The 26,554-nt window shown below is 55.6% G+C and overlaps 1 protein-coding gene across 1 annotated transcript; it reads right to left on the minus strand.

Annotated features, from left to right (window-relative positions):
- Positions 1-729: 729 nt before the first annotated feature.
- On the minus strand, positions 730-26,474 carry CHAF1A (chromatin assembly factor 1 subunit A). Its single transcript, XM_080824764.1, has 15 exons — positions 26,265-26,474; positions 23,679-23,729; positions 21,990-22,858; positions 16,526-16,582; positions 14,651-14,880; positions 14,421-14,481; positions 14,143-14,211; positions 10,491-10,717; positions 9,825-9,993; positions 9,619-9,699; positions 8,640-8,732; positions 7,305-7,557; positions 6,351-6,841; positions 1,780-1,876; positions 730-1,207 (listed from the first exon to the last, which is right to left on the minus strand). Exons 1-15 carry the CDS (start codon positions 26,314-26,316, stop codon positions 1,107-1,109), a joined length of 2,901 nt encoding a protein of 966 aa, XP_080680890.1. The 5' UTR covers positions 26,317-26,474; the 3' UTR covers positions 730-1,106.
- Positions 26,475-26,554: the final 80 nt, after the last annotated feature.

Genomic DNA, 26,554 nt, shown 5'->3' on the forward strand with positions numbered 1-26,554 from the left:
TTGCTTCCCACCTGGCTGTTCCCACACAGGGCAAGATGGGGGCCTGTCCTCTGCTGCCCCATCTCGGTCCCCTCCCCGCCCAACTGTGACTTGACATTAACTCCAAGTTGTCGGGTGGCCACCTAACACAGGTCCCAGGAGACTTGACTGGCTGGGGCAGTCCCGTCCACAGAGGTGGCACACACACCTGCCCCCAGCGAGGGGTCCTGGCTGAGTCGGGGGCTGCCGCCTCTCCCGCGGGCGCAGCAGGAAAGAACTCGACGGGCCGGTCCAGGTTAAATGGGGTCCGGGAGTTCTGCCAAAATCCCCACACCCCCGGCCTCTGATGTCTCGCTGGGGTCGCTTACAGCCCCAACACAGGGCCGCTCCAGAGCACAGGGGCCCACAGCTGTCCATGCATTCTTCCCCAAGAGTGACCCGACCCTGAAGTTGATCTGGAAGCTACAGTTCTAGTCCCAGTGGCCTAACAGACGGGCAGCAGGGATAGGCCGACAAAAGCACTTTCCGGAAGCTGCCACCTTGAACCAGGTCAGCATAGAGGCCAAGGATTTTACGGCCAAGAGTGGGGACAGTGCTTCTGCAAGGTGTGACCCTTTATACAAACGACTGAGCCACATACCGGGTAGGGGAGAGCACACCGGCCAGCCCAGAGCGGGGGGCCAGCCCCAGGGGATGGAACGCACCCACGCACGAGGAACGATGCTTGAAAAGACAACAGATGCACCAGGTCAGGGCTGGACAATAAGTTTATACACACCCACATCAGGTTGAGGAGCCGCCGCGGGCTCCAACTCATTTACAAGCATTTCATCACAGCGCCTGCTTGGGGGCCCACAGGCGCGACCAGGCTGTCCCTGTACAGATCCTCACATCGCAATAATGCTTTATTCGAGGGCAGATTAATATGCAGCTTTTTTGGGGGGATTTTTACAAATACCAAAAGGAACAAATCAAGCATCCTCTATAAAACTTTCCAGACCTCCGGGGAGGCCTGCGAAGCAGGACAAAGTGCTCTTTACACAGGACTCGTAGGACTTTCAAGTATCCAAGAGGCGTTTGTGAATGCCCTAACCATTCTACCTACACACGCTGGGCCAGCAGGGCACTCAGCAGGGGCTGAGCGAGCTGGTGGGCACGGGGCTCTCGCTGGGGTCCATTCCCACGGACCCCCCAGCTCCAGAAGTGGTTCCACACGGGGCCGGAGCCTCTGCAAGGCAAGAGAAGGAGGGGCCTTTAGCTGGCTGCACCCCCGACCGGGTAGGGGCCCAAATCACTGCCCCCACGCCCCCCTTCAGACAGCTACACTCACTCACGGCCCTCAGAGCCTGTCCCCTCCTGGGCTCACTTGGCAAGAGTCAAACATTGGCCTCCCTCACCGCCCCCTCCAGGTGTCCCCGACTCAGCCCCTTCTACACCCAAGACCACCCCAAGACTCCACGGCTCCCCTCCTGCAACCCAGCCCAGGGGCTGGCGCTTCAGGTGCAGCACCACTGATTCTCTGGGAAGCTTCTGGAACAGCACCACAACGTGGTCAGCGTCCAACTGCTGGCCCGTTACTGTACCCATTTCTGCCATGGCTACTGAAGTCCAGGCCCGCTGTGCACGTCGCAGCTTTCGGATAAGCCAGATCCTGCAGACCCTGGACCAGAACGCACTGCCCCCACCCATCCAGCCCACTCAGCGCCTCTTGGGGTCTCTTAGCTCAGCCCCCTTATTTACAGACAGGAGGAGTGTGGGAGCGACAGGGCGTGCGTTCTTCTTTTCCTGCCAGATTCTCACCCCCGACATCCGAGATGTCCAGGATCCCACAGTCGCCGTCCTCCTCTTCCTCCTCCTCCGTGTCTGCCTGGAAGCCATCGAGGTCCCCGGCCCCGGCCTGGACAGACAAGGGGGCACGGGCCATCAGCAGCAGCAGCAGCAGACGGGCCGGTGTGCGCCCCCCACCTGAACCGGCAACAAGCTGCGGGGTGTGCTTCAGAACCTACGCGCAAAGGAGCCTTGCGGGGCGGCGGGAGAAGGTTCTCGCCAACGACCTCATTCAGATCTCCCAAAACGACCACCAGCATTATTTACAAAAATAATTGGCCGATTCTGAATCAGCCATCTGGCTTTCTGGTTTGATCTGAAGACACAGTGATAGAACGCCCACTTTCACTTTCTCTTGAAATAAACAGTGGAGAACTCCGCCAGCCAGCGTCGCCTCCTCTGCCCAGGGCTCAGCCCCTCTGCCCGGCCCCCGACAACGCGCTCTCGTCCATCACTCGTGTTCAGACCACTGTTGCCAGTGACGACACCATCCGAGCCGCTGTGGGCAGAGTCTCCGCTGACTTTCCAGACCTGTGTTCATCGGCTTTTACCAGAGGGGACAGAAGGACCGAGTGGAAAGGGGCCAATTTTAAACACCAACCATCCATACAAGTTCACCTTATGTAGGTGAACAAAGAACCAGCAGAGGCAGAGATGGGCTTATTTCAAAAGGGGGGCTCTTTCTCAAAACTCTCCCGGAATTCCTCTGCTACATAAATGGGCATTTATTTGCCTGGAGAAGGGGCGACAGCGCAGGACCATGCGGGGTGCAGCCTGCTGGCCTGGGTGGGCAGCCCCACGGACACGCCAGCGGCCACCAGAGCACACAGCACCACTGCCTCCAGCCACCCGTTTCCAGAGAATTCACCGGCTGAGAAGAGCAGAGCCGGGCTCTCCCCACGCTGATCGGGAGGCACTTGGAGGGTCCGTGGAGCATCGGGAACAAGGAGGTTGTACAGTCCGCCCCAGGCACGGCCCTGCACAGCGGACACACAAGCGCAAATGAACGAGGCCCCCATGCGCTGCCACTCTGCAGGGGGCTCCCAGCCGCAGCCCCCCACGCACAGAACAGACGCTCAGGCTGTCGCTACCGCCCGTGGGGGCCCAGGGCCCGCCACATGCTCTGGGCTTGGAAAGGCCTTTAGCTACGACCAGGAATGAACTCTGTGGAACACCTGTTCAGGGTCATTTTGATCACAGGCGATTTCAGACTGGAAAGGAAAAACAGGGCCTCTCCCCATTTCAGAATAAAATCAAAGCCCAAAGCTCGAGTCCCCCCGGGGGCCACATAAGACCGCAGTCCTGGTGCCTCGCTCGGCCCTGTTCACCTGACTGATCGTAACGCCTTGTGAACACGCGGTATAGCAGGCCGGCTGTCAACTCAAAAGGATCTTTAAATTCCCACAGAACTGAAAAATAAAAAAAAACTGAAGCAAAAATTTGAAAAAAAAAAAAGAAAATTAAATTCCCACAAGTTAGGAAAGCTCAACCCCATCTAGAATCTGTGCGGACGTTCACGGTTTGACAGCAGCTATCAGCGAGGGTAGGGAAGTAGCAGCAGCTTTACCGAAACCCAAGCCCAAACGCTCCACAGGCTCCAGGCCTCCAGTCTTACCTTCTAGAAGTTTACCTGCGTCGGGCGCGTTTATGTGGGTGCTGTCAGCAGGGGGCACCCCGGCTAAGGCTGTCCCAAAGCCATCCCCCCACCCTGCCCTTGCACCATGGAAGGCGAGTGAGGTCGCCTGGCCAGTCCTGTGAACCCAGCTAAGCGGAAAGTCTCTGCTGCCTTGGTCTGCTGGCGGGAGGTGCGACAGCCATGTGTGACCACGAAGACAAAGGCCACACGCTAAGGAAGGAGGGAGTGGGACATGGTGGTGGGGGAGGGCCCTGTTATTACCGGAGCTCAGGACAACCCCCCCCCCCCCGCATTGAAGCTGACGCTGGGGCCCTGTGAGCAGCGGCCTGACACTAGGACCACCGAGCACTGTGTCCCCCTCTGCGGAGCAGGGGTGAGGCTAACTGCCCCGGGCACGGCTCCCAGAACACCCCCAGAAGCCAGGCGCTCAGAGCTTCCCTCCCCACGAGGCCCACGCTGAGATCCTGGGCCCAGCACACGGCATTTCCTAAGGGGCTTCTGGTATTTATTTAGCTTTGAAGATTTATTTGAGAGCAAGCGAGTGCGCACGCGCAGAAGCAGGCGTGCGGAGGGCCAGAGGGAGAGGGAGGCTCCCCGCCGGGAGTGGCCCCCGCAGGCCAGCAGGGGACCCCGACGGAGGTCCCCACCGGAGCAGGAATCACGAGTCAGACGTATCACTGACCAAGCCACCCAGCCGCGCTCCGAGGAGCTTTTACAAGGCAGACCTCGGGGCGGCTGGGTCAGCGGCGGGTCTGGCTCAGGTCATGCCCTCAGGGTCCTGAGATTGAGCCCCGCTGTCTGGCTCCGCGCTCAGCGGGGAATCTGCTTAAGGACGCTCACTCGCTCACTCTCTAAAAATTAAATAAGATCACACGGAGACCCCAAGTTCCTCGCTCTGATGTGCTGAGTCAGCATCACTAGGCCCAGGACGCCCAGAACTCTGAAGCTTCGGCCCACTCTCTGGGTAGTACTTGTGCCGGGAGTGGTTTTAGAATCCCAGGGGCAGCAGGTGAGCCCTGCGTGGGGCTGGAGGGGGGTTCACTTGCTTTGTAGCCTTCGGTTGAGTCCCCAGCACTGCTGAGCCTCTGGAGGGCCCCACCCGTGAACAGGGAACGGAAGCACAGGTGGCTGCTCACGCGCAGACCATCAGGTGAGACTCCCCATTGCTCGGATTCCCGGACACACAACCGGGGGTTTTCCTTTCCTGGCGGCTCAGCACGATAACAAAGCATCTTACAGACGAAACGCAGGGATTCCCATAAAGCGCCTAGCCTAGGACCTGGCATTTGAGGGAGCATGTAGTAGTGGCTAAAACTATTGTTTTCGGGGGACCTGGGTGGCTCAGTGGGTTAAGCCTCTGCCTTCGGCTCAGGTCATGATCTCAGGGTCCTAAGATCGAGCCCTGCATCGGGCTCTCTGCTCAGCGAGGAGCCTGCTTCCCCCTCACTCTCTGCCTGCCTCTCTGCCCACTTGTGATCTGTCAAATAAATAAAATCTTTAAAAAAACAAAAACAAAACCACTGTTTGCCCTGAAAGCAAGGACCACCATGGGGGAGAGGGCACCATGGAGCTCAGGATGTAGCCGGGGCCATCCCTCGAGCTCGGGTGAGACTCCACATCCACGCCCACAAAACGGACAAGGACACGGGGGGGCCCTGAGGGAGGGCCACCCACACAAACAGACGAACAAGGCTGTTTTCCAGCCCTGCCATTTTCAAGCTGGGGTTCCCACTGCTGGTTTCAAGCAGAGCCGGCCATACTCGGGCTCCGTCTAGGACTGCTTGGGGAACAACGGTGCAGACTGTGGGAAGGTTCTGCCGCTCACACACAGCCTGAACACCTGACAGATCTACCGGAGCCCATCACCGGGGCTGAGGCCCAGGGAAGTATTTGCGTGTCCCAAGCCCTGCCTCCTCACCCCGGAGGCTCCCCACGGTGCGAGGGGCGAAACGTGTCTGCAGGCGGGGTGGAACGCTGCACACAGCCCCGCACTGAGGACACAAACAGTTCCAGTTTAAGAGGAAGGTTTACAACGTCTCAAAGGCCTCATCTGCCTGCAGCAGCAGGGAGAAGCCCAGGCGTCATTCCAGGAGCAAGTCCTTCCGCCTTCCTGCTCTGACGGCCACGGATTTTCTAAGCTGAACGGTGCTTCCTGTCAGAGAAGCCGGGGGCAGGAGCTGAGGGCGTGCGGGCATCACCACCCAGCCCGCGGCATGCAGCTCCTCAAGCCACACGACCCCCGCGGAGGGCGCCGGACACAAGCCGGAGACGCGGCTCCAAAGACACCTTCCGCGCACCCTCCTCGTAAAGTCTGTGACCCCGTGAGACGCCTGCCTAAGACAAGCACCCGGTGCTCACGCCGCAAGACGGGTTTCCGGTAAGAGTAGACGCATGAAAGGAAAGAAACTCATCACATTCCTATTCCAGCAGGGGGAGAAAACACACATCCAACAGCAGTGAAGGCTGTGGCCGGGTCCCCGCCCCGCGCCCCCAGGTCCCCACACTCGGCTCCTCGCACTTGCTCCTCCCGGCGCGGCCCGTCTGGGATCAGGCAGCTGTTCGGGCGACAAACTGCTGCCTGTGCTCCCAGTCACGATTCTGCTCGCCACTGTGTGGACCAGATCGGTCAGTGCTTCCAACTACAGGAAGTGAAGGTAAAAGCAAAAACAGATAAAAAAACTGAAAAGTCTCCACAGAGAACACTGTTGGGGGCTAAAAAGAAATGAGCCATGGGGGCGCCTGGGTGGCTGGGGACCGGGCAAACACGCGAAATCGCTACACTTTCTGCTCACTTTTGCTGCGACTCGAAAACTGCTCTAACAAAGACAGTTCACAGAGATTGAAAAGCCCCCATGGGGGCGTCTCCGCCGGCCCATCCCGCCCCTCACCTGCCCACCCCGCCCCTCACCTGCCCGTCGTGCCTGCGCTTCTTCATGAACTGGGTGATGCACATGCTGCCGGCAGACTTCCGCTTCAGCGAGACGGGCGTCCCCTGGCTGGGCCCCGTGGCGGGGACGCTGCCACTGTCCTCCCTGGTGGCCGAGGGCACCATGGTGATGTAACTCCACTGGCACGGCACGGGCAGGTGCTCCTGGTCGAAGGTCTTCAGCACCTGCGGGTGGACGTACCAGCACATCCTGAAGTCAGGCCTCTTCTCGTACACCGAGTTCTCGGAAATGATCCGCTTGAGCCTGGCCTTGGAGGGGACGGCGGCGTCCTCGCTGGTGGTGGGGGTCTGCGGGCGGGAGGAGCCGGGGCTGGGTGGGCTGGCAGAGCTGCTGTCGGGACTGCCCGCGTCCCTGCTGAGCAGCCCCCGGCGGCAGCACTCCTGGAACTCCCGGATGATCACTTTGCTTCCGTTCACATTCCCGTGCAGCAGCGGGAGCAACTGCGCCAAGACTGGTGGGGGTGGGGGAGGGGGAGACACGGGGAGAGAGGACACACGTCACACGAGGCTCCCGGGCGCTCACCGAGGTCAGAGACGCGGTGAGCTGCGGGCTGGCCTTTCGAGGTGAGCTGCGGGAGGCTGGGAAGCCCAGGTCTCCCGAGGGGGGATTTCTCTGGATAAGCGAGCATGCCTCCCTCCGTGTGCCCCCCTGTCCTCAGTCACGGGGCTCCGAAGAGTGAGGAGGCAGCGTCCTCAGGCATGTGTGACCTCGAGCCCGGCCCTCTGGGGAGTGTGCTAATTAGAGGGCCCGGTCCTGCCGTCGCATCAAGAAAGCAAGAGATGCGCTCAGCCAGCGCTGCTTCCGTGATTGGCCGACAGGCCTCCTGCATCGTAGTCCAGCCACCCAGCAGTCTCCCTGGGCCCGGGGCGCTGGGAGCCGATCCCCTCCCGTTCCTGGCAGGCGCCGGCACTCACTCTGCTGGTCTCTCTTCTCCCGTCTGGAGGCCTTGGGCGTCTGCTCCTCCTCGGAGGGGACCGTCTCCAGCAGGCACGCCGTAAACTGCTGCAGCACCTTGCGGTCGGCGCCCCCGTCCTTATCAGCCGCCCAGACGCAGCCGATCTTCACGGGCTGGAGCACGCGGAACCTCTTCCCCTTCGCCAAAAACTCGTCCCACTCTTTGGCCTTCAGTTTCTGGCGAACCTTGTGGTTCTCTGGGTCAGCACACTCCTTGCGGGGCAGACAGCAATGCTCTCTCAGGGTTCCCAGGTCCCTGTGCCCTCTCGTCCCACGCCCGGGCCAGGGAGAGGGACGAGCACACTGGGGCCGGGCACAGCCATCCACATGTCCCGGCCCCCACTGTGTCCCGCACCCCTCTTCCTGACATCCCTGCCGGGAAACAGCGGAGTGCCTTCCTAGCCGCAACAGCGACCGGCACTCGTGCCCTTTGCTCTTTGGGACGCGCCCATCCTCTGGCCATGACCAGCAGAGGCTGAAGTATTCTAGCCTCACCAGTAAGCCGCTCGAGGCCACTCTAGATTTTCTGGGGACGGTGTGATGGCAGGGCCGTCTAATCACCAACCCCAAACCCCGCGCCCAGTTCACCCTCCAGGCCAGGCCCAACACCGCTCTCAGAGATGGGGAGGCCCATGGGCTCCACAGCCTGCCTCGCTGCTTGGAAATGTACGAGGAACACCTGCCCCTCCAGCCTGACTTGGGAGAGACAAAACCAGGGAACGGCGTACTTCTCCATTGTCCACTGTCCCAACACGACAACCTGACCGGCTGTCGGAGCCCTAAAAGCAGCCACCTGCCAGAGTCTAGCAAGTTGGTGGCAGAGGTTGGGGGTTAACTCCAAGGGGCACGGGGGAACCGTCTGGAGACACAGAAAGTTCTAGATTTTACTTCAGGTGATGGATTTACAAATGTCAATCATTAAAGCTCACTGTGCTCAATAATTAAGATCTGCATGTTTTCTTCTGAGTTCGTTATACCTCAGCTAGAAAAACGTAAACAGAACCAAAGTGCTTTAGCATAAATTTCCCGGCCTCTGACTCGGGTTTCTCCTCACGCCGCTGCCCCATCTGGGATTCTCTCCTACCTCCGTAGACCCCCACTACCCTCCCCAGGCAAAACTCAAGCTCAGGCCCCTGAGACCCCACAAATGACTAAGTGCTGGGGTCGCAAAGCGCACGTGGGATGAGGGTGGGTGAGCTGGGACGTCGCGCCGCCGTCACAGCCCCCACACTAGCAGCCCAGCTCAGCCCAGCGAGCTCTCTCCGGGACAGTCACCTCCCCGCTCTCCCCCTCACCTCAGTGACGCCCTCGTCCTCAGACAGGTACCCGTGGGGCACAAAAAAACCATCATCTTCATCTTCGTCGTCTCCTACTTCGTCATCATCATCCTCAAAAAAGAAAAACGGTTCATAATATGTGGCAACAGAATATATACCTCATTTAAAATGTTAACCTGTGAACATCTGAGGAAGGAAAAGGCATCTACTGCCCTGAGCGTCATGCTTATGGGCGTGGGGTGAAACCCCGTGAACGGATCCCATTATTTATTTATTTATTTTTAAAGATTTTATTTATTTGACAGACAGAGATCACGAGTAGGCAGAGAGGCAGGCAGAGAGAGAGAGGAGGAAGCAGGCTCCCTGCTAAGCAGACAGCCCGATGCGGGGCTCGATCCCAGAACCCTGAGATCATGACCCGAGCTGAAGGCAGAGGCTTTAACCCACGGAGCCACCCAGGCGCCCCTGTATCCCATTATTTGAGGGGGGCGGCGGGGGTGTGTGTCAGGCAGAACACAAGCAAGTGAAGCCGCCCAGATGTAAGACAGGAGGGGTGGGTGGGGACCAGGCCGACCAGCGGTCAGCGTGTGCCATCTCACGGGCCGGACACTGCTCAGTCCCACTGCCAGGTGGGCTAGCGTCACTAGATAAGATTTTCCAGTAGATGCTGGAAATCTGGTTGTTTTTAACTATTTTTAACATAAAGATATATTTCTTTAGTTGAGGGAGTGAGTGAGCATGGGGTGGGGGTTGGGGGGCAGCAGAGGAAGAGGGAAGGGGACAGAGAGAGGACCTCGAGCAGACTCCCTGCCCAGCGCAGAGCCTGACACGGGCTCCACCCCACACGCCTGAGATCACTACCCAAGTCGAAACCAAGAGCTGGAAGCTCAGCCGACGAGGCCAGTTGGGCGTCCCCACCGCCGGTCAGACACAGGCTGGCCGTGAACGAGCGCAGCCTTCTGGGCGGGAGCCGAAAGCCGTGCAGGTGCGTGCTCACCCCCTCGCTGTGGGAGAGGGACTCTCCCGGCTCCTCCTCTTCCCACTCCTCGTCACTGTCCACCTCATAGTCCAGGAGCTTCTGAGGAAACAAAGACGCAGCGCGTCACGGCTCTTTCGGGGCCGGCAAAGCAGAAAACACTGGAATGGTAGAGATGCAGAAAGACAGACGCGCCGGGACCAGCAGCACCGCTGCCACGTGCTCACCCTGTCTTGGGCCCAGGGGTCCCTTGGATGGATGACAGTCGTCTTCTTATTCCACGTCCCCCAGTACGCCGGCCGGTGATTCTCGGAAAACTGTAGGAGCTTCATCCTGCCGAACTTCCTCCTGTCGGGAACGCCGTCCGCCTTGCCGCTCTCCACGATCACCACGTCGCTGAGGAGGAGACCCAGCAATGCGCCTCCCCGCTCCGCGCCACTTGCCACCCCGCGCCGCTCGCCACCCCGCCTTCTCAGGGAAGCAGGCCGTCAACGTTTTCCAGAGATGGGAAACCTCCTGCTCCCAAGAAAGCTAAGGGACATTCATTCCAGGGACACAGCAAGGAGAAGGGGGAGACAAGATCGCCGAGCGGCTGGCGCGCAGGAGGTACAGAAACGGGCTCCCAGAGAGCCAGGCGGTCGACAAGAACAGGGCCACTGCTCCCGGGGAGCCAGGCCGGCCAGTCTGCCCTCCGCAGTGGCGGCTCTCGGCAAAGCCAGCGCCCCCAACGCTCAGCACTGAGGTTTCGGCTTTAGGCCCCGGGGGGGGAGACAACCGGCCACGACGAGCCCGCAGCAGACCAGAAGGCGGGGCTCTGCCCCGGGCCCCCTGGCCCTTTCCAACTGCGCTCTGACGTCACCAACAGGCAAAAGACGGTCTCCCCGGCCACAAACCTGTTATGAATATTCGTGTTTCGGTTTGAAACCATGGTGGGTCCGGACCTGAGGGGCTGCCGGCCTTTCAGATCTTTCAGGAAGGAGAACTCGCCGTTCTGTTGCTGGAGGAGCTGGTCCAACTGATCGCAGAGGTCTTGGTCGAAGGCAGTCCGAAACCGAGGGGCGAGAACCATGTGCTCTTTAATTTCAAAAGGGGCGAACTTCCCGCAGGAGCCAGCCAGGGTCTGAAAGGGAGAAGACGACGTGATGCATGCCGGGGAGGGCGCCGCCAGGCACACCGCACAGGGATGCTCCTTTTCACATTCATCCAGGTCGGTAAGTCCCAGGAGACACACAAAAGGCTACACGCTGTGTGATGTCATTTACACAAGTTTCTGGAAAAGGCAAAACTAGAGGGCCAGAAGTCACATCAACAGTTGCTGGGGGCTGGGGTCAAGCGGGGAGAAGGGCGCCGATGATAGGGAGCCAACTGGGGCGACAGCAACACTTCAGCTCTTGAGTATGGGGGTGCTGCGGAGCCCTACACGTTGTCAGACCTCACCAAGTGAGTGAATTTTACTCTGCATTATACCCACTAAACACGGCTCTTAAAAAAGAAGGGGGCAGGGCGCAAGAGGACCCGCGGTCCCAGGAGAGGGAAGTGAACCCCCAGGGAGTGACCACCGCTTCCCCAGAGCTGCACTGGGTCAAGATGACTCACGAGTCAGAGCCCATCTCAACACTGAAGGCGGACATGAACCTGACACATTGATGTCTGTTCCCTAAAAATCATTCATTACAAGTTCTGGTGGATTTAATCTCCCCTCTGAGTTCCTGCAGCATCGGCCATGTCTGTCAGCGGATCCCAAAGCTGGCACACGAGGACGTGCGGGGTCAGGAGGAGAGTCCCCGTCTGTGAAGCTCGGTATAAGCAAGCCAGCCTCCGACCTCACTGAGGAGAGAACACTATGGCAATAGCCTTCCCCATGGCCGCACAGAGGGCCGTCTGGGGGATGCTCCAGAATGGGATCCAGGCTCCAAGTTTTTGCACACCTCCCTGGTGATTCCCAACTTGCAGTCAAAGCCAAGAACCAGCCGACAGCCCGCCTCACTAATGAACAGGCGCTGGGCTATCAGAAACCCAGATAGGACAGAGTTAGGGCCGAGCCCATAGGACCAAAGACTCCGGCCAAGCTAAGGAGCTACACATAAAAAACAAACAAATAGTGGCCTGGCTGGCTCAGCTGGTGCAGCAGGCGCCTCCTGATCTTGGGGCTGGGAGTCTGAACCTCACATTGGGTGTAGAGATTATTTAAAAAAAAAATCTTTAAAGATTTTTTTTTTTTTATTTGAGAGAGAGAGATCGCAAGCAGGCAGAGGTAGGCAGAGAGAGGGGGGAAGCAGGCTCCCCGCTGAGCAGAGAGCCCAATGCGGGGCTCGATCCCAGGACCCTGAGAACATGACCTGAGCCGAAGGCAGAGGCTTAACCCACTGAGCCACCCAGGTGCCCCTAAAAAAAGACTTTAAAAACAAACAAAAAACAAACAGTGAAAACTAGACCAAAAAGCTAGGAAAGAGATGATATCTGTCTATGGCCAGAGGGTATACAAGGCTTTGTAACCATAAGCCAAATGTTATAAAAAAAATTTAAGGGATACCTGGGTGGCTCCGTCGGTTAAGTGTCTATCTTCGGCTCAGGTCATGATCCTGGATCGAGCCCCGCATGGGGCTCCCTGCTCAGTGGAGAGCCTGCTTCTCCCTCTCCCTCTGTCTACTATTCTGCCTCCTTGGGCGCTCGCTCTCTCTAATGAATAAATAAAATCTTTAAAAAAAATTTTTAAATGTTGACATTAAAACATGAAATTTATGGGCCGCCTGGGTGGCTCAGTCAGTTAAGCATCTGTCTTCAGCTCCAGTCATGATCCCGGAGTCCTGGGATTGAGTCCCATGTTGAGCTCTCTGCTCAGCGGGGAGCCTACTTCTCCCGCTCCCTCTGCCTGCTGCTCTGCCTACTTGTGCTGTTAAATAAATTTTAAAAAACCTTAAAAACAAAAACAAAAACAGGTTAGAGGGCAAATATCAGACTGAAAGGGAGTATTTGTAGCATGTGTCACCAAGAACAAAAATCCTGGCTGTGGGTGGCTCAGCCATTTAAGCGTCTGCCTTTGGCTCAGTCATGATCCCAGGGTCCTGGGATTGGGCCCTACATCAGGCTCCCTGCCCAGTGGGGAGTGTGCTTCTCCCTCTCCCCTCCTTCTGCTTGTGCATGCACACTCTCTCTCCCCATCTCAAATAAATAAATAAATAAGTAAATAAATCTTTAAAAAGAAAATCCTGGCTGCAGAAATAACTTCTAGAGGTCAGAGCAAGAGCCAATCCTGTAGAAAAATAGGTAAGAAATAGGAATTGGCAAGTCACAGAAGAAATCAAATGGCAAACAAAAGACAAAAAGACGTCCAGCCAGAATCCAGGAAAACTGTAAAGTGAAAGAAGAACGTCAATTTTTTTGCCCATTGGATTAGTGAAGGTAAAACATGCCCCATTCCGTGCCAGTGCAGGTGGGGAAGAGCTCATTTCCCCACGAGGCCCAGCACAGACGTTCCCACTGGGAGGGCACCTGGGCAGGACTAATATAATCAGTCATTCTGCCCGAGTGTGTATCCCTGGACCAAGCATCAATCTGCTTCCAGGCAGCCGTCCTAAAGAAAGGCACACGTGGGGCACCTGGGGGGCTCAGTCTTTAAGCCTCTGCCTTTGGCTCAGGTCACGATCCCAGGGTGCCAAGATCGAGCCCTACATCGGGCTCCCTGCTCAGCGGGGAGCCTGCTTCTCCCTCTCCCACTCCCCGTGCTTTGTTCCCTCTCTCGATGGTCTCTCTCTGTCAAATAAATAAAATCTTTAAAAAAAAAAAAAAAGGCATATGTGCAGAGAGGACTGTCAGTGACAGTCACCGTGCCACTGATGGGGCATCAATGGGGCAATGGCCATAGGCTGTGACACCATCCACACTATGAAAAGTTAAGTGGCAACAGAAAGAACAAAGCCGACCCAAACGGGCCAGCATGGCAAGAATCCAGGATTCAGTGATGTAAACAAAGCAGGGACGGAGCACACTCATGACATGTATGTAAACACACAAACATATGAAGACGTGTAAATGCGCAGAAAGCTCCAGACGGACACCCTTGCATCAGAGGAGTTGGGTTACCTCCGGAGCGCAGAGGGAGGGGGAGGGAAGTCTGGGGTCTCCGGAAGCAGATGCTGCTAGAAGGCGACAGATGCCAGCTTGGAGAAGAAGAATTCTGTGCTGAATTCTAAACTGTTGTTGTACGCTTGCTCTCGCCTCCCACCCCAAGCCTCAGCTCCCTGAACGTAAGCACTAGGTCTTCTCCGACACCTTCCCACACAGCTCCTCACGCAAAACTGTTCAGGAAGCAACCTCCGAACACTTGGCCGTGGTTTTACCAAATGTGCCACTTTTCGCCTTTTCAAGGACAGAGCGAATGACAAAATATGATGTCTCCAGCCTCCGTCAGAAATAAAACCTCCCTCTGTCAGCAGAGACCCCCTCTTGATGGAAGGGAAGCTCCCTGGTCAGAAGATACCCTTGTACTTTTCAGAAGGACGGCCGTGACCGAGAAAGTCGAGCCGGAGGAAGCCGGGCGCTCACCTTGGGGGCCTGCGGGGTCTTTGGCTTCTGAAAAAACCTCGTGATTTCGGCCTTCTCCGCTTTAATGCGCTGCAGCGGAAGAGAAGATGAACGAAGGAATGAAGAGACGCGCCCGAGAACGCGAGCCCGGCCCTCTGAAGCTGAGCGCACTCCTCTGCGGCCACTCCCCAAACCCGCGAAGGCCCAGGGGGCGTCCGACGCTCGCACGCCCCCGAGCTGCAGCCGAACCCCCCGGGGCAGAGGGGCCGCCCGCAGTCCCGGGACGGGACGGAACCGACCTTCTCCTCTTCCCGCAACCGTTTTTCCTCTTCCTTTTTCCTCTTCTCCTCCAGCTTCGCCCTGGAGACGGGAAATTAAGCCTCAGCCCTGCAGCCCGGTGCGCACTGACCCCGCCCGCCCCGGGAAGGTGCGGCCGGGTCCCGGTCAGGCCCGCGTGCGCAGGGGTGTGTGCGCGAGCGCGGGGGCGTCGGGGAGGGTGCGCGCTCCCGCCCCCCACGGGCACGCGCACTCGAGCGCCTCCTGCCGCTCCTTGCGCCGCTCCTCCTTGAGCCGCTGCTTCTCCGCCTTCTCTTTTTCGTCCTTCTCCCTCTTCTCGCGCCGCTCCTTCTCCTTCAGCTCCCTCTCCTCCTCCTTCTTCTTCCTGGCCTCTTCCTTGGCCCGCTTGGCCTCCTCCTTCAGCTTCTCCTTTTCCTCCTTCTCCGCCCGTAACTTGAGCCGCTTGCCCAACCGCTCCCTGTCCTGCACCAAGAGAGGGTCCCATGGCTGTGCCTCCGCGCCGCGCCCGCAGGCCGTGGAGGACGCGGAGAGGTGGCCCGCCCGGGAGGGACCCTGCCGGCAGGTGCCCTCCCACACCGGCCACTGGCAGATGAGTGACGGCCACCCGCCCATGCTCACAGGACCTTCTGCACAATCTGAAGTAAGATTCACTCAAAATATCACCTTTAAACATGGGACGGAATTTATCTTTTTACTTAATTAAAAACAACGACATAAGAACCTCCCGGCTACCTAATCAGAAAACGATGATAAAATAAAGACACAAAAATACCTGTAGGTTTTGCTTCCCTACCTTTAAAACAAAAGCATTTTTCTTCCCACCCTCCCCAAACCCCAGATCAGGTTATAGGGCTTATTTTTTTTCCTCTGAAATGGAAGATCAGGATGAGGCAGGGACTGGGAATCTGCTAAGTCAGGGGGAAAAATGAAAATAAACAATAAAAGCAAAAAATGAATTTGCTTTTATCTTTACATCAGTTCCTCATTCCAAACAACCAGCACACGACCTGCGGCACTGCGTCAGTATCTAAGCCCGAGCTCCTACTCAGCAGGCAAGACACCTGCCAGACACAGGGGCTCACCTTCTGCCACAGCGCCAGGGAAAGTTCGAGGACTATTTGTGTCGGAAATGGGTTTCCCAACATCAGGAGCCTGGCAACTCTGGTTTCGGTCTGGGCATAGGACTCTGCCCTCGTCTCTAGGGAATGTCCCACCTTCTGCCCTAAGAAACCTCTCGTTGCTTTAAGGAAAGCCACAGAGGCTCTCCGCTAGTGATGGCAGAAGCGTTCCGTTCTCACAGAGCGCCCGCCCTCTGCACCTTCCGCGGGCGGGTCGGATACTTGAAGAAGGTGCCTGGACTGGGGAACGCGTGCAAGGTGGTGAGGAATCGTGTGGGCCCACTGCTCAGTAAGAAGGCAGAAGGCTTCTGGAAACCGGCCATACTTGAGCCCCATGTCCCTCCCCCACCCCACGTGTGTCAACCTCTGAAATTCTCCAAGAATGAGAGAAACTATAAAACCACCTCCAAAAGCTGACCCACAAAAACTGAATGCCGCCATAAGGCGGATGGCATGGGAGGCACGGGGTGAGCCCAGACCCACTGTCCTCATCACCCCTTCCACAGGCTGGCTGGGCTAGGGAAGCCCACTGGCCTTCTCTGCTCCTTATAGCAATGAGGAAAAAGTCCTCTGCTTTGCAGCGTGAGACAGGTAGTGACCCCCAGGCGACAGAAACGAAGACTCAGAAGCAACACTAGACAGTAATCACCCATCTAGCATCGTGGCCACCAGACCAGCACAGCACATGGGAAGGGCCTGGCAAGTGTCAGCTACAACGCCCAGCTATCAAGACAGTAGGAGTAACAATGATCCTAACAGAAGCATAGAAAGGCTGCGTGCAAAACCTTCAGATGATTTAGCAAAGCTAAAATGATGCAACCCACAAGTCCCCGGGGCACAGTTGTGTGAAATGAAGCAAGATTCAAACTCATGGTCAGGACAAGCGGGGGAAAGGTGACAACAGGCAAAGGAGGGGCGCGGGGGCCTTGCTTACTATTCAATACAAAAAGCACAGCAGGTTAACTTTCTGTTTCGGGGCAATGTCTTACTCTTTGCAGTTTGAGCTTGTCCTTCTCTGCAGAAGCTTTGACCAGTTTCTTAGTTATCTGAAATGAAAGATATTTCTCTTTAAACACGGCTTGTTTCAATCACTACAGTACATGTAACATATCACACGCTTCTCTGGGAAAGAAGGGGAAGGGGGAATAAGGGGCTCACACTGTTGAGAACTTCTTTACAAAAAGAGCACAGTGAAAACCTTCCCAGTGACTAGTTTCCACGAAACAGAACCAAAAACCCAAAATGTCATGGTGAGGTCATGAACTCCAAAGAACATTCACATGCACGTCTCTGGGGATGAAACAGGCGACTGGGGAGACAGATAACAAAAACAAAGGGGGTCAAGCACAAGAGAAACACGGCAGGCTCAGCAACAAACGGCAGTGGACAGCCAGCCTTGGCGTCCGGCAGGTGACATGAGTAGAAGGCTTTGTAACAGAGGACATGGGACACGCCCTATGCGAAAGGGACAGAGCCCGTAACCCGGCACAGCAGCCCCTTCTGATTTTTCCAAGAGGGGCCAATACTGGCAATTTTGTTTACATTTTATATGTAATGTCTAAAAGTTAACATTGTGAATCAAATAACACGGGTCTATGGCCTAGCTTCCCATGAGCCACCAATGTGTACTCTGCCTTCCGAGATGTGGAGCGAACATTCAGGGGAAAAAGTCAGCTTGCCGGAGGTAGCAATCTGGTCTAGGACCCCCACATCCTAGAGCACAACAGCCTGTACCGCCCGGCTGCAGGGTGAGCACGGCCGGAAGGACTCACCAAGACGCACCACTGGCTTCACGGCCTCAGGTTTGTGTGTGAACAACTCAGACTACCGGACTAAGCTACCTCCAGAGCAGGGAAGCCTGAAAACCAAACCGTGAGACGGAGGAGCGGTGTGGAGAGCGCGTACAGACTGGAAAAGCATCAACTACCCAGGCTCCATGGAGACAGAGAGGCAACCAGAACGTGAGACTGGAGACTTGAAAAACCAAAGGCCCATTTTCCTCGAGATGCTCTGACAACACTGACAAGACTAGGTAGCGATGATTCCTCGGGGAAAGACCTCATGTGGAATACAACTTACAGATGAATAAATCAAGACGACATCCTTCTTACTTGGGACACACCGAGTTTTTTGGATTAAGCCTTCCCTTAGGAAATGGCAGCAGTCACATGAAAGCCATGCGCCGGCAGGCCCTCAAATGCCTCCAGCATTGGGCCAGGATGCTCGAGCCTGTCTTTACTGAGCCCGCAGCAGCGCAAATGCCAGCTTCGGAAGCGGTTTTACCAAGGGCTCGAGAAACACCACCCGCCTCTCCAGAGTCCGCTCTGCCTGCCAAGTCCCCGGACATCACCCCCACCAGAAAGGATTTAACAGCAGCATCTGCAAGTTGCTGCATTTGTTGTTGTCCTCTGTGAATTGATAGTACCCAACATGGTGGCCGGATTGCCACGCCAGGAGCACACTTGAGAGGAAAACCCAGTCAGTGCCTTTGACAGAGCCTTCCCTCCGCGGCGAGTCCGGGCAGGTGACGGACTCCCAGGAGCCGGCTACTGATCAACAACCAGGGCTGTGATCATTTCACGCGGAACCAGGACGTACTGCGTCGCTAGGCACCCAGATGGGCCTCCCTGGTCTGACAGATTATCTTCTCGACGTTCGGCCCCAGTGTTTATGAAACTCTCCCCAAGTGGAGACCACACGCATCACCTGTCTGGAACTCGGCTGCCAAAAACAAGACTCAAGACCCCAGCAGGAAGCTGACGCACACACATTGACACCCCGGTCATCAAGACAGTCCGAACCACAGGCATGAACCTCACGTGGCAGGACCCACTCAGAGCCACTTGCTCTGAATTTATGTATACAGGGAGGTCAATTTCTTCGCTCCAAAGCAGCAGTGAATGAGGTGAGGAGAGGCAGTGATGCACCAGGAGCAGCTAAAAATCTCCCCACAGGGGAGAGACAGCAGTGGGGGAGATGTGCACCCTTTGCAAACCGCTCCAGCCGCAGCGGAGGGCGAGCGAGCCGGCGACATTCACCTGGGCCTCTGGGAGCTCCAAGTGCCACTTAACAGTAGCCCAAGGAAACATGCAGAAGGAAGTGCATTACAGTTGCTTTGTCAAGGCTGAGAATTAGAGACAATGGAAACATCTACCAACAAGACTGACTCCGTGAACCGCAGTGTGTCCAGACCACAGGTGTAAGACATAGCAGCCAACCAGAGACCTTCCCAGGCCTGTAGAGAAAATATCAAACATATGGAAGACACCCCAGAATGAAAAAGAAACATATTTACAGCACATGGCTCCTATAAGGACACAAAACGATACCGTGTATTCCCAAGGATCTCTCATATACGCCACACAAGGAAGCGTAAACCGGGACAAACTCCTGGGAGAGCCGGGCTGGAGGGACTGCCATGCTTCAGTGATGTTTTTTGAACACGAAGAATTTAGCACTTGTGTAATTTAAGTTATACCCGGAAAAGTTCCAGCGATCTGGGCTCCTTTGTAGAGATGCCCAGATTCCAGGAACACAGCTGTATCCACATCTTCGTTTATGAAAAAAATAAACCTCTTATCACCATGAAAGCAGGCGGAATTCACGGCTAAAATGCAAGCAAACTTCTATTCCAGATGGTAAAATGCTCCAATGCTACGGAGCGACTGTTTCGCCAAAAGAGCCTGAATGAGCCCAAACTGTTCCTCCAGACCTGTTCTCAAAGCGAGAGTCTCCGGAACCCTGGTGCCTTAACGAACACAACAAACGACTCAAGAAACAACAGAACGAAGCTCTTCGAGCGGACTACCTCAGCCTCCCTGGGAAGAGACAGCAGGAGCTGCATCTTAAGTTCCCTGGAAGGGAAACACGCACACACGCACGCGTGCACGCACTGCAGGAGCATGCCTAGGGCATCCAAATGCAGATTATGGTACCAACCCCAGGGCCGTGGAAGCCAAATAAAACCAAACACGTTACCTAGTGACATGAAACGATATGTAAGCTTCCACTGAGTTTCCACCTACAATCAGGAAAGGACCAGGTAGAGAGGGAAAGTGGAAAAACACAAGTATTCCCCAAGCTAATATGGGTCAGGAAACCCAGGAGCCCCCCAGCGAAGGTACTGGTTGAGCACCAAACACAAAACTAACCAGCGAATCGGAAACTCCTGCTCCTGGGGGAGGGGGAGTGGTGTGAGATAAAGCACGAGGTTGCGGGTGCGGGTTCGGTGCAAGTAGTCCGTCTTGGGCCCCTCCCCCGGGGAGTCTGGCTCTCACAGCACCAGGGGCACCTGATAATCACTTCCGTCTGGTGCCAACCACCACCAGGAGGCTCCACTTCCACTCCTGTGACCGACCAGCTCACCAGGGGTGGCGGGGCGATTTTCTGCCGCAGGCTCTGGGGCCGTATGAACCTTCGCCACTCACAGTGCAAATTATTTGCAAAGCCGCGATTACACTGTCTTCTCGAGTGTTTCAGACCTCCAGGCCTGTGTTGAGAGTGAGGAGCCAACCCCTGAGGCGCAGGATCTCCTAACCAGCCACATTTGGTTCACATGCTCGGCTCGCCGAGGGCCCCAGCAGACAGAAATAAAATCGTTTCATGACAAGGCCCAACTATGTCATTTCCCAATTCTCGGGCTTGGCTACGGGTATAAAAACAAACTTAAAAAATAAAGTGCTTGAGAAGAACGGAAACACATGTGCATGTCCTGTTTTCTAGGCTAACTGGCTGTAACACGTCACATGACAGAAGATCTAGGCCAAGTAGCAGCGGCAGGCTGGAAGGATTTCAGGCAGTTGGCCGGACCGAACAAGATGGCTGACAGCGCAAGGGGACGTCAACTCTGATTCTGAGCGTCTGAGTAACGGCTCACACGGAATTTTAAAAATGTATCTCTGCCTGCAAGAAAAAAAGATTGCTCCACTCTTGACATTTTGAAAACCTAAAGAGAAAGTCACTGTTTCCTTCTAAACTCCTCAGGAGATAAAAGCCATGCAGTCACCTAGAAAAATAATTAGTCCCCTAGAGATCAAATCTCACAAAGGGATCAAGGTCAAATCAAGCAGGTTCAGTGGAGACTGAATGATCCAACCCGGGATCTGATCTTACATTAAAAAGCAACCAACACCACAAAACAACCTAAGGGCACCTGGCTGGTTCTGTGCGTGGAGCCTGCGACTCTTTTTTTTTTTTTTAAGATTTTATTTATTTGGCAGACAGAGATCACAAGTTGGCAGAGAGGCAGGCAGAGAGAGAGGAGGAAGCAGGCTCCCCGCCGAGCAGAGAGCCCGATGCGGGGCTCGACCCCAGGACCCTGGGATCACGACCCGAGCCGAAGGCAGAGGCTCTAACCCACTGAGCCACCCAGGCGCCCCAGAGCCTGCGACTCTTGATCTAAAAAGTCATGCGTTTGAGCCCCATGCTGAGCACCGAGCCTAGTTAAAACAAACAAAAACGTAATGTAAACAAAAATTCTACAAAACCAAAACACCGAAAAACAAAAACCAAAAAAACCCAAACCAAAGGACGCCATTAAACACACTTCTGGATTCTTGACTCATTTTATCAGTTTTACCCAGAAGACCCTACGGGGGCATGAGAGCGGAGACAGCTGCCACCGTGCTGATCACAAACCAGCAAAAGGAACAGGCACTTCGAGAGTCGTCTTTCTGGGGGTCCTTAAAAATGGGGCCATGTTTTCCTTTGGTTCTTGTCGCTCTGGGGGCAGGTTTTCAGTGTCTAAGTCTGGGTGTCCAGGCTGACGAGAGCTGACCCTGCAGAATCCCCATTTTAGTCTTCCTGCTGTCTTGGGATCTCTTCACCAAGACTACCTCCCATCAACCCCCTTACGAGCCCGCGTTAGAACAGCAAGGAGAAAGAGCTAACAGTTGACACGAGGGGTCGCAGCTGCCTGCTTCCGAGCACTCCTCACTAATATGGCCAAGTTGACTGGCACCACTCCCCAGGTGTGAACAACCACGGCTACCAAGATGGCAGTTCACAGAAGACACCTGACACGCTGGTGACTAACAGAGCCACCAGCACATCGCGGGGCACATGTAACCAAACACCGCTCACGATTTTGATAGCCAAATAATTCCCAATCGTGGGGCGCCTGGGTGGCTCAGTGGGTTAAAGCCTCTGCCTTCGGCTCAGGTCATGATCCCAGGGTCCTGGGATCGAGCCCCACATTGGGCTCTCCGCTCGGCAGGGAGCCTGCTTCCCTTCCTCTCTCTGCCTGCCTCTCTGCCTACTTCTGATTCCTCTCTCTGTAAATAAATAAATAAATAAATAAATGAAAATCTTAAAAAAAAAAAAAAAATTCCCAATCAGTGTGTGGCCCCACCTGCTTGGCCACTAACCACCTGGGCCACGCAGTGTCCCCAGGAGGAGAGCAAGAGGCTGAATCCCGTCGCCACTGCCACACCGGCATTCGGCAGAGATACTTACTCTGCGGATAGGTGTGCAGGTTGGGGAGGGCCTGGGACTGCCGTGCTGCTTTTTGAAAAGAGACTGCCCCTCAGGTGAGCTGCCGGGAGAGGAAGAACCCTGGGACGAGTGGCTAAGAACAGAGTCTTCCTCAGGGCCGGACTCCAGCGTCTCGCTCTCGGAGGGCACGCCCTGGTCTGCGGGTGTCACGGGCGGAGACTTGGCTCGAGGAGGTTTCCCAGCCAGAATATCCTGCAAGACCACCACGGGCACCTTCCCTTTGAACAGGAGGCCCCTGGCTTCACTCCAACCATCCTGGTCCTTCTCCGGGCACGTTCTTGGGTCACCAGTTGGCACAGGGCAGCTTGGGGGTGAGCCTTTCTGCCCATCTCCACTCCTCTCTGGGCCCCCGGAGCCGGCACCCTCCTCCTCGGTTTTGCACGGAATGTCAGAAAGGGTCTCCTCAGGACATGCCAGCTCATCCTCCAGACTGGCCTCCGGCGGCCCCCTGTCACCTCCAGCTTCTTCTCCGACCCCACTTACAGCCTCCTCAGAGGGAGAGGCTGCAGCATCTAGTTTACTGTGGGCCACAAGGCCATCTAGTTGGTCACTCGAGTCCTCCGTCAAATCAATGATGACCGCGGTCTGGTCAATATTGGTTTTGACTCTGTTTCTTAAAAAGTTATCTAAGGGACCCTTTCCGTTGACAAGTTTGGGACTACAGTCTAGGTCTGAGCCCATATGACAGTTGTTCTCCAAGGTGTCCAAAGAGGTCTCCAGATCAGGGACTTGACTTTGGGCAGGAGCACCCTCAGAGCTCCTGGTGTCATCCAACCCGTCCTCGCTCTTCTCCTTTGGGACAAGATTCAGGCGCTTGAAGGGCAGACGAGCTGAAACAGAGAGAGAAGGCCGTCTTTACGGGAGTGTGAAGGGCGACAACCCATCGATAATTTGATATTCCGTAGGCTCAACAAGCAACGACCTTGCTGGGCTGGAGGGGAGTCCGGGGGTCCGGGGGTCGGGACTTCTCTAGAAAACGTGGATGCCCTCAGGCTCCATGGTTTGCCCCTGCCCCTGCCCCTTTCACCTCGGAGACTGCTGCCCTTACCGTGACTCCCCTCAACACCAAACTTGCTATCAGTCATCACGGGCAGAGGAAAACTGCTCCAGCGGAACCAGATACCAAGTTTTAAACACCCGAAACCATAGTTTTTTATACAGTTACTTAGCTAATCTGGCCTAAGGGCAAATAAACACTCTTTTTACACCAAAGGATTTGGACACATTTATCGTCCTGTACAACTGTGGTTCGACCAGGGGCAGCTGTGCTTGCCAGGGATTTCTGGCGGAGTCTGGAGATATCACTGGTTGTCATGACTTGGGTGAGCGACCAGGGACGCTGCTAAACCGTACAATATAGAGGACAGCCCTACACTGTGACAAAAAATTACAGAACGTCAACAGTGCTGACATAGAGAAACCCAAGTCAGGGCAGTGGCCACTGGATTTGCTCCCGGGAACCTAAGAAAACAGCAACATAATCACAGCGGCTCCCCAGACTGATTGGAAGGTGCAAATGTTATCTCGCCTCTAGCCCTTGAGCCCTGAGGACGCCAGTGGAAGGCCCCTGCTCAAAGAAAACTAAAAATACAACTAAGGAGACAATTGAAGGGTACAAGTTAGAACACTGTTTAACCCCTTCCCACTTACCTTGTATTAACTTCTTGACTGGAAAAGCTGGTCTGTCTTTGCAATCCATGGCTGTGAATGAAGTGTCAAAGGATAAGTTATTAAAAGTTGGAAGTAATTCACGTGGAGCCACCTAACATGTCCAAAGTGGTTGTCCGGTGGGAGCGATTTTGCCACCCCCACCACGGGGCTTTTGGCAATGTTTAGGGACATTTTTGGTCGCTGTGAGGGGGGGCGTCTAGTGGATAGAGGACAGAGATACTGCTAAATATCCTAAAATACACAGGATGGTACCCCAGGCAGAATTATCTGCCCAAAATGTTAACAGGTTGAGAAATTCTGCTCTCAACACTGTCACACCTTCTCATTCTGTGTGGTAACCATCACTCTGAAACTTGCATTATTAGGTCTTCTCCCCCTCCCCCACACAATGGCAGCTCTGTGACAACATGGAGACTTGTTCCACACTGTACCCTGTGCACCTAGCTCAGAACTGGCACATAGTGGGACACCAATGAGCACGGTAACAGGGACAGGGAAAAGGGGAAAGATGGGGCAAGCGGCTGGCTCGGTTGGAGGAACACGCGGCTCTTGATCTCAGGGCTGTGAGTTCAAGCCCACACTGAGTGTAGAGATTACTTAAAAAATAAAATCTCAGAGAGAGAGAGAAGAAAAAGGGAAACAAGTGCAAGCAGAGATGACAGAAAACACTGCATTACAAATTTCACCATTAATGACCCCAAAATGTCCTTCTCCAGTCAAAGCATCCCCACCACCAAATCTGCAAAATCAGAATAGGACTAATTTTCTTCTTAAATAGAGTCCATACAGGTAAAACAATTTAAAGCATGTTGAGCTTGCCGGGGTGGACCTGACGTGCTGTCAAGAAATAAGGGAGAATATTTTCCTGCACGAAAAAAATGTCATAAAAGCATCTAATAATATCAAAGCGGAGACAAAAATGACTGTAAATAGAGCTAAGTCTTTGGGAAAATATCCTTAAATTGGTTAGAGTAAGTTTAGAAGCGGACACCTGCTAGGAGATCTGGCTTGAAAAAATCTAGGTTAGTTATTTGGGGCAATCTACATATGTTTTGGAAAAGATACACACAAGTGAGTATTTTCAAAACACAGATCAAGGTTTCTGAAAAACTCAGCTGTCAGAGATGAAACTGTTCTCGCCTCTTTCTACCCCTTTCAAGACGGTATCATTCCCAGGTCCTTGTTTACCAAAGACAAGATTTCCCCCCCTTATCTGAAGTATACATAATCTTTACCCACGTAAATTTATTTTTAGGACAACCACAAGGATTTACTGATGTGTGAGGGGAACAAGAGTGACCTAGGCCCAGAAGCATGAAAGAGTAGCCCACCCAGGGATGTGAACCATTCAAAGGCACACGTACAATTCACACACACTCGTGTCTAAAGTCACCAAGGCTCTTTCTTCTGAGATCACATGGCTCCTATTTTACTTAGCCTTAAAACACCGCTTCCTCTTATGGTAGGAGGGTCACAGCAAGGTGGTGTTTTTTAAATTCTTAAATTAAACATTCTTACCGCATCAAATGACCGCTCAAGACAATCGGTCCCAACTTTATTGATATGAACTTTATGTCTCCGTGAAATTTCCAAGGAGCAGTGCTTCTCAACTAGGGGGCGATTCTCTGTCCCCCCCCCCCATCATCCTGCGGCCTCTTGGCAGTGCTCGGATACCTTTTTTGGTCGTCACAAGTAGGAAAAAGGGGATGCTACTAGGATCTACCGGGTGGAGGCCAGGGACGATGCTCAACCCCACAATGCAAGGGACAGCCCCAATGTCAACAGTGCCCAGGCTGGGAAACCCTGGAGCAGACTAGTGCATCTCCCTGTCAGCCCTCAACTCAAGGGACAGGTTGTTTATCAGGCACTTACTACGCGCCAAGCGTTGCGCCAGCGCTAGGCACAAAATGGGAGTCAAGCAAAGTAGACAGGCAGTCTAGTCCTCCTCGGCTCACCATCCCACGTTTCCCAGGCCCCGCCAGGTGCAGGAAAGCCCCCTCCCAAGGTGGGGTGGGGGAGGGGAAGACAGGTCTTCACCTTGCATAGAGGGCAGGATCAAGAACCCGGGAGCCCCAGCTCCCGGACGAGCCCACCATCCGGGCCTCTTACCTGGGCTTGCCCCGACCCGCAGACGCAGCTGTTCTGGTCCCCGAGCCCGTGGGCCCCCGGGCCTCAGTTTCCCCACCCGGCCAGAGGGCCGCCGCACGGTCCAGCTTGCTCAGGGGACACAAACGCACTCAGCAACCTGCAAAGCCAGCCCCTCCGCCTCCCTGGGCCTCGGTCTTCCCTCCGGGCCACACCGACCCGTCACCGCAGAGAGCCCTGCAAGGACGAACTGACGCAAAAGCGCCGGGGAAAATGGTCGCGGCCGCAACAATAACGTCAAGGAGGGCGCCCTTCGGGTCGCAGGGCTCTGGCTACGGCCGTAACAGCCGCCCCGACCGAACACCCGCCGAAGAGGAGCGGGCCCGGGGCCGGGAGGCCCGTCCGCCCCCAACTGCCGCCTCGGCCTGCGCAGGCCGCGCGCCGCGCCCCCCCTTCACCTCGGCGCGGGACCGAACTGACCTGCGGCCGCTCCCCTGGCGCCGGGCGCCCCGCACTCCAACTCCTCCAGCATCGCCCCGGCAGCGGCTCGAGCTCCCCTCAGGCGGCAGAGGCGCGGGCTCTGTTCAGGCGGCCACTGCCGCTCGCCCTCCCGCCCGCGCCGCTGCTGCCGCGGCCGCCGAGCTCGTATTTGGCGGGAACCGCGGCGACCCCCGCAGCCCGCGCGGTGATTGGGCGAGACGGCATCACGTGACAACCCGCCTCGGGAAGAAGGGAGCGCCGGGAGCATCCTCGCGAGAGCCGAGGCTTCC

Source organism: Martes martes, assembly GCF_963455335.1.
Source record: "Martes martes genome assembly, chromosome: 1".
NCBI classification, from domain to species: domain Eukaryota; kingdom Metazoa; phylum Chordata; class Mammalia; order Carnivora; family Mustelidae; genus Martes; species Martes martes.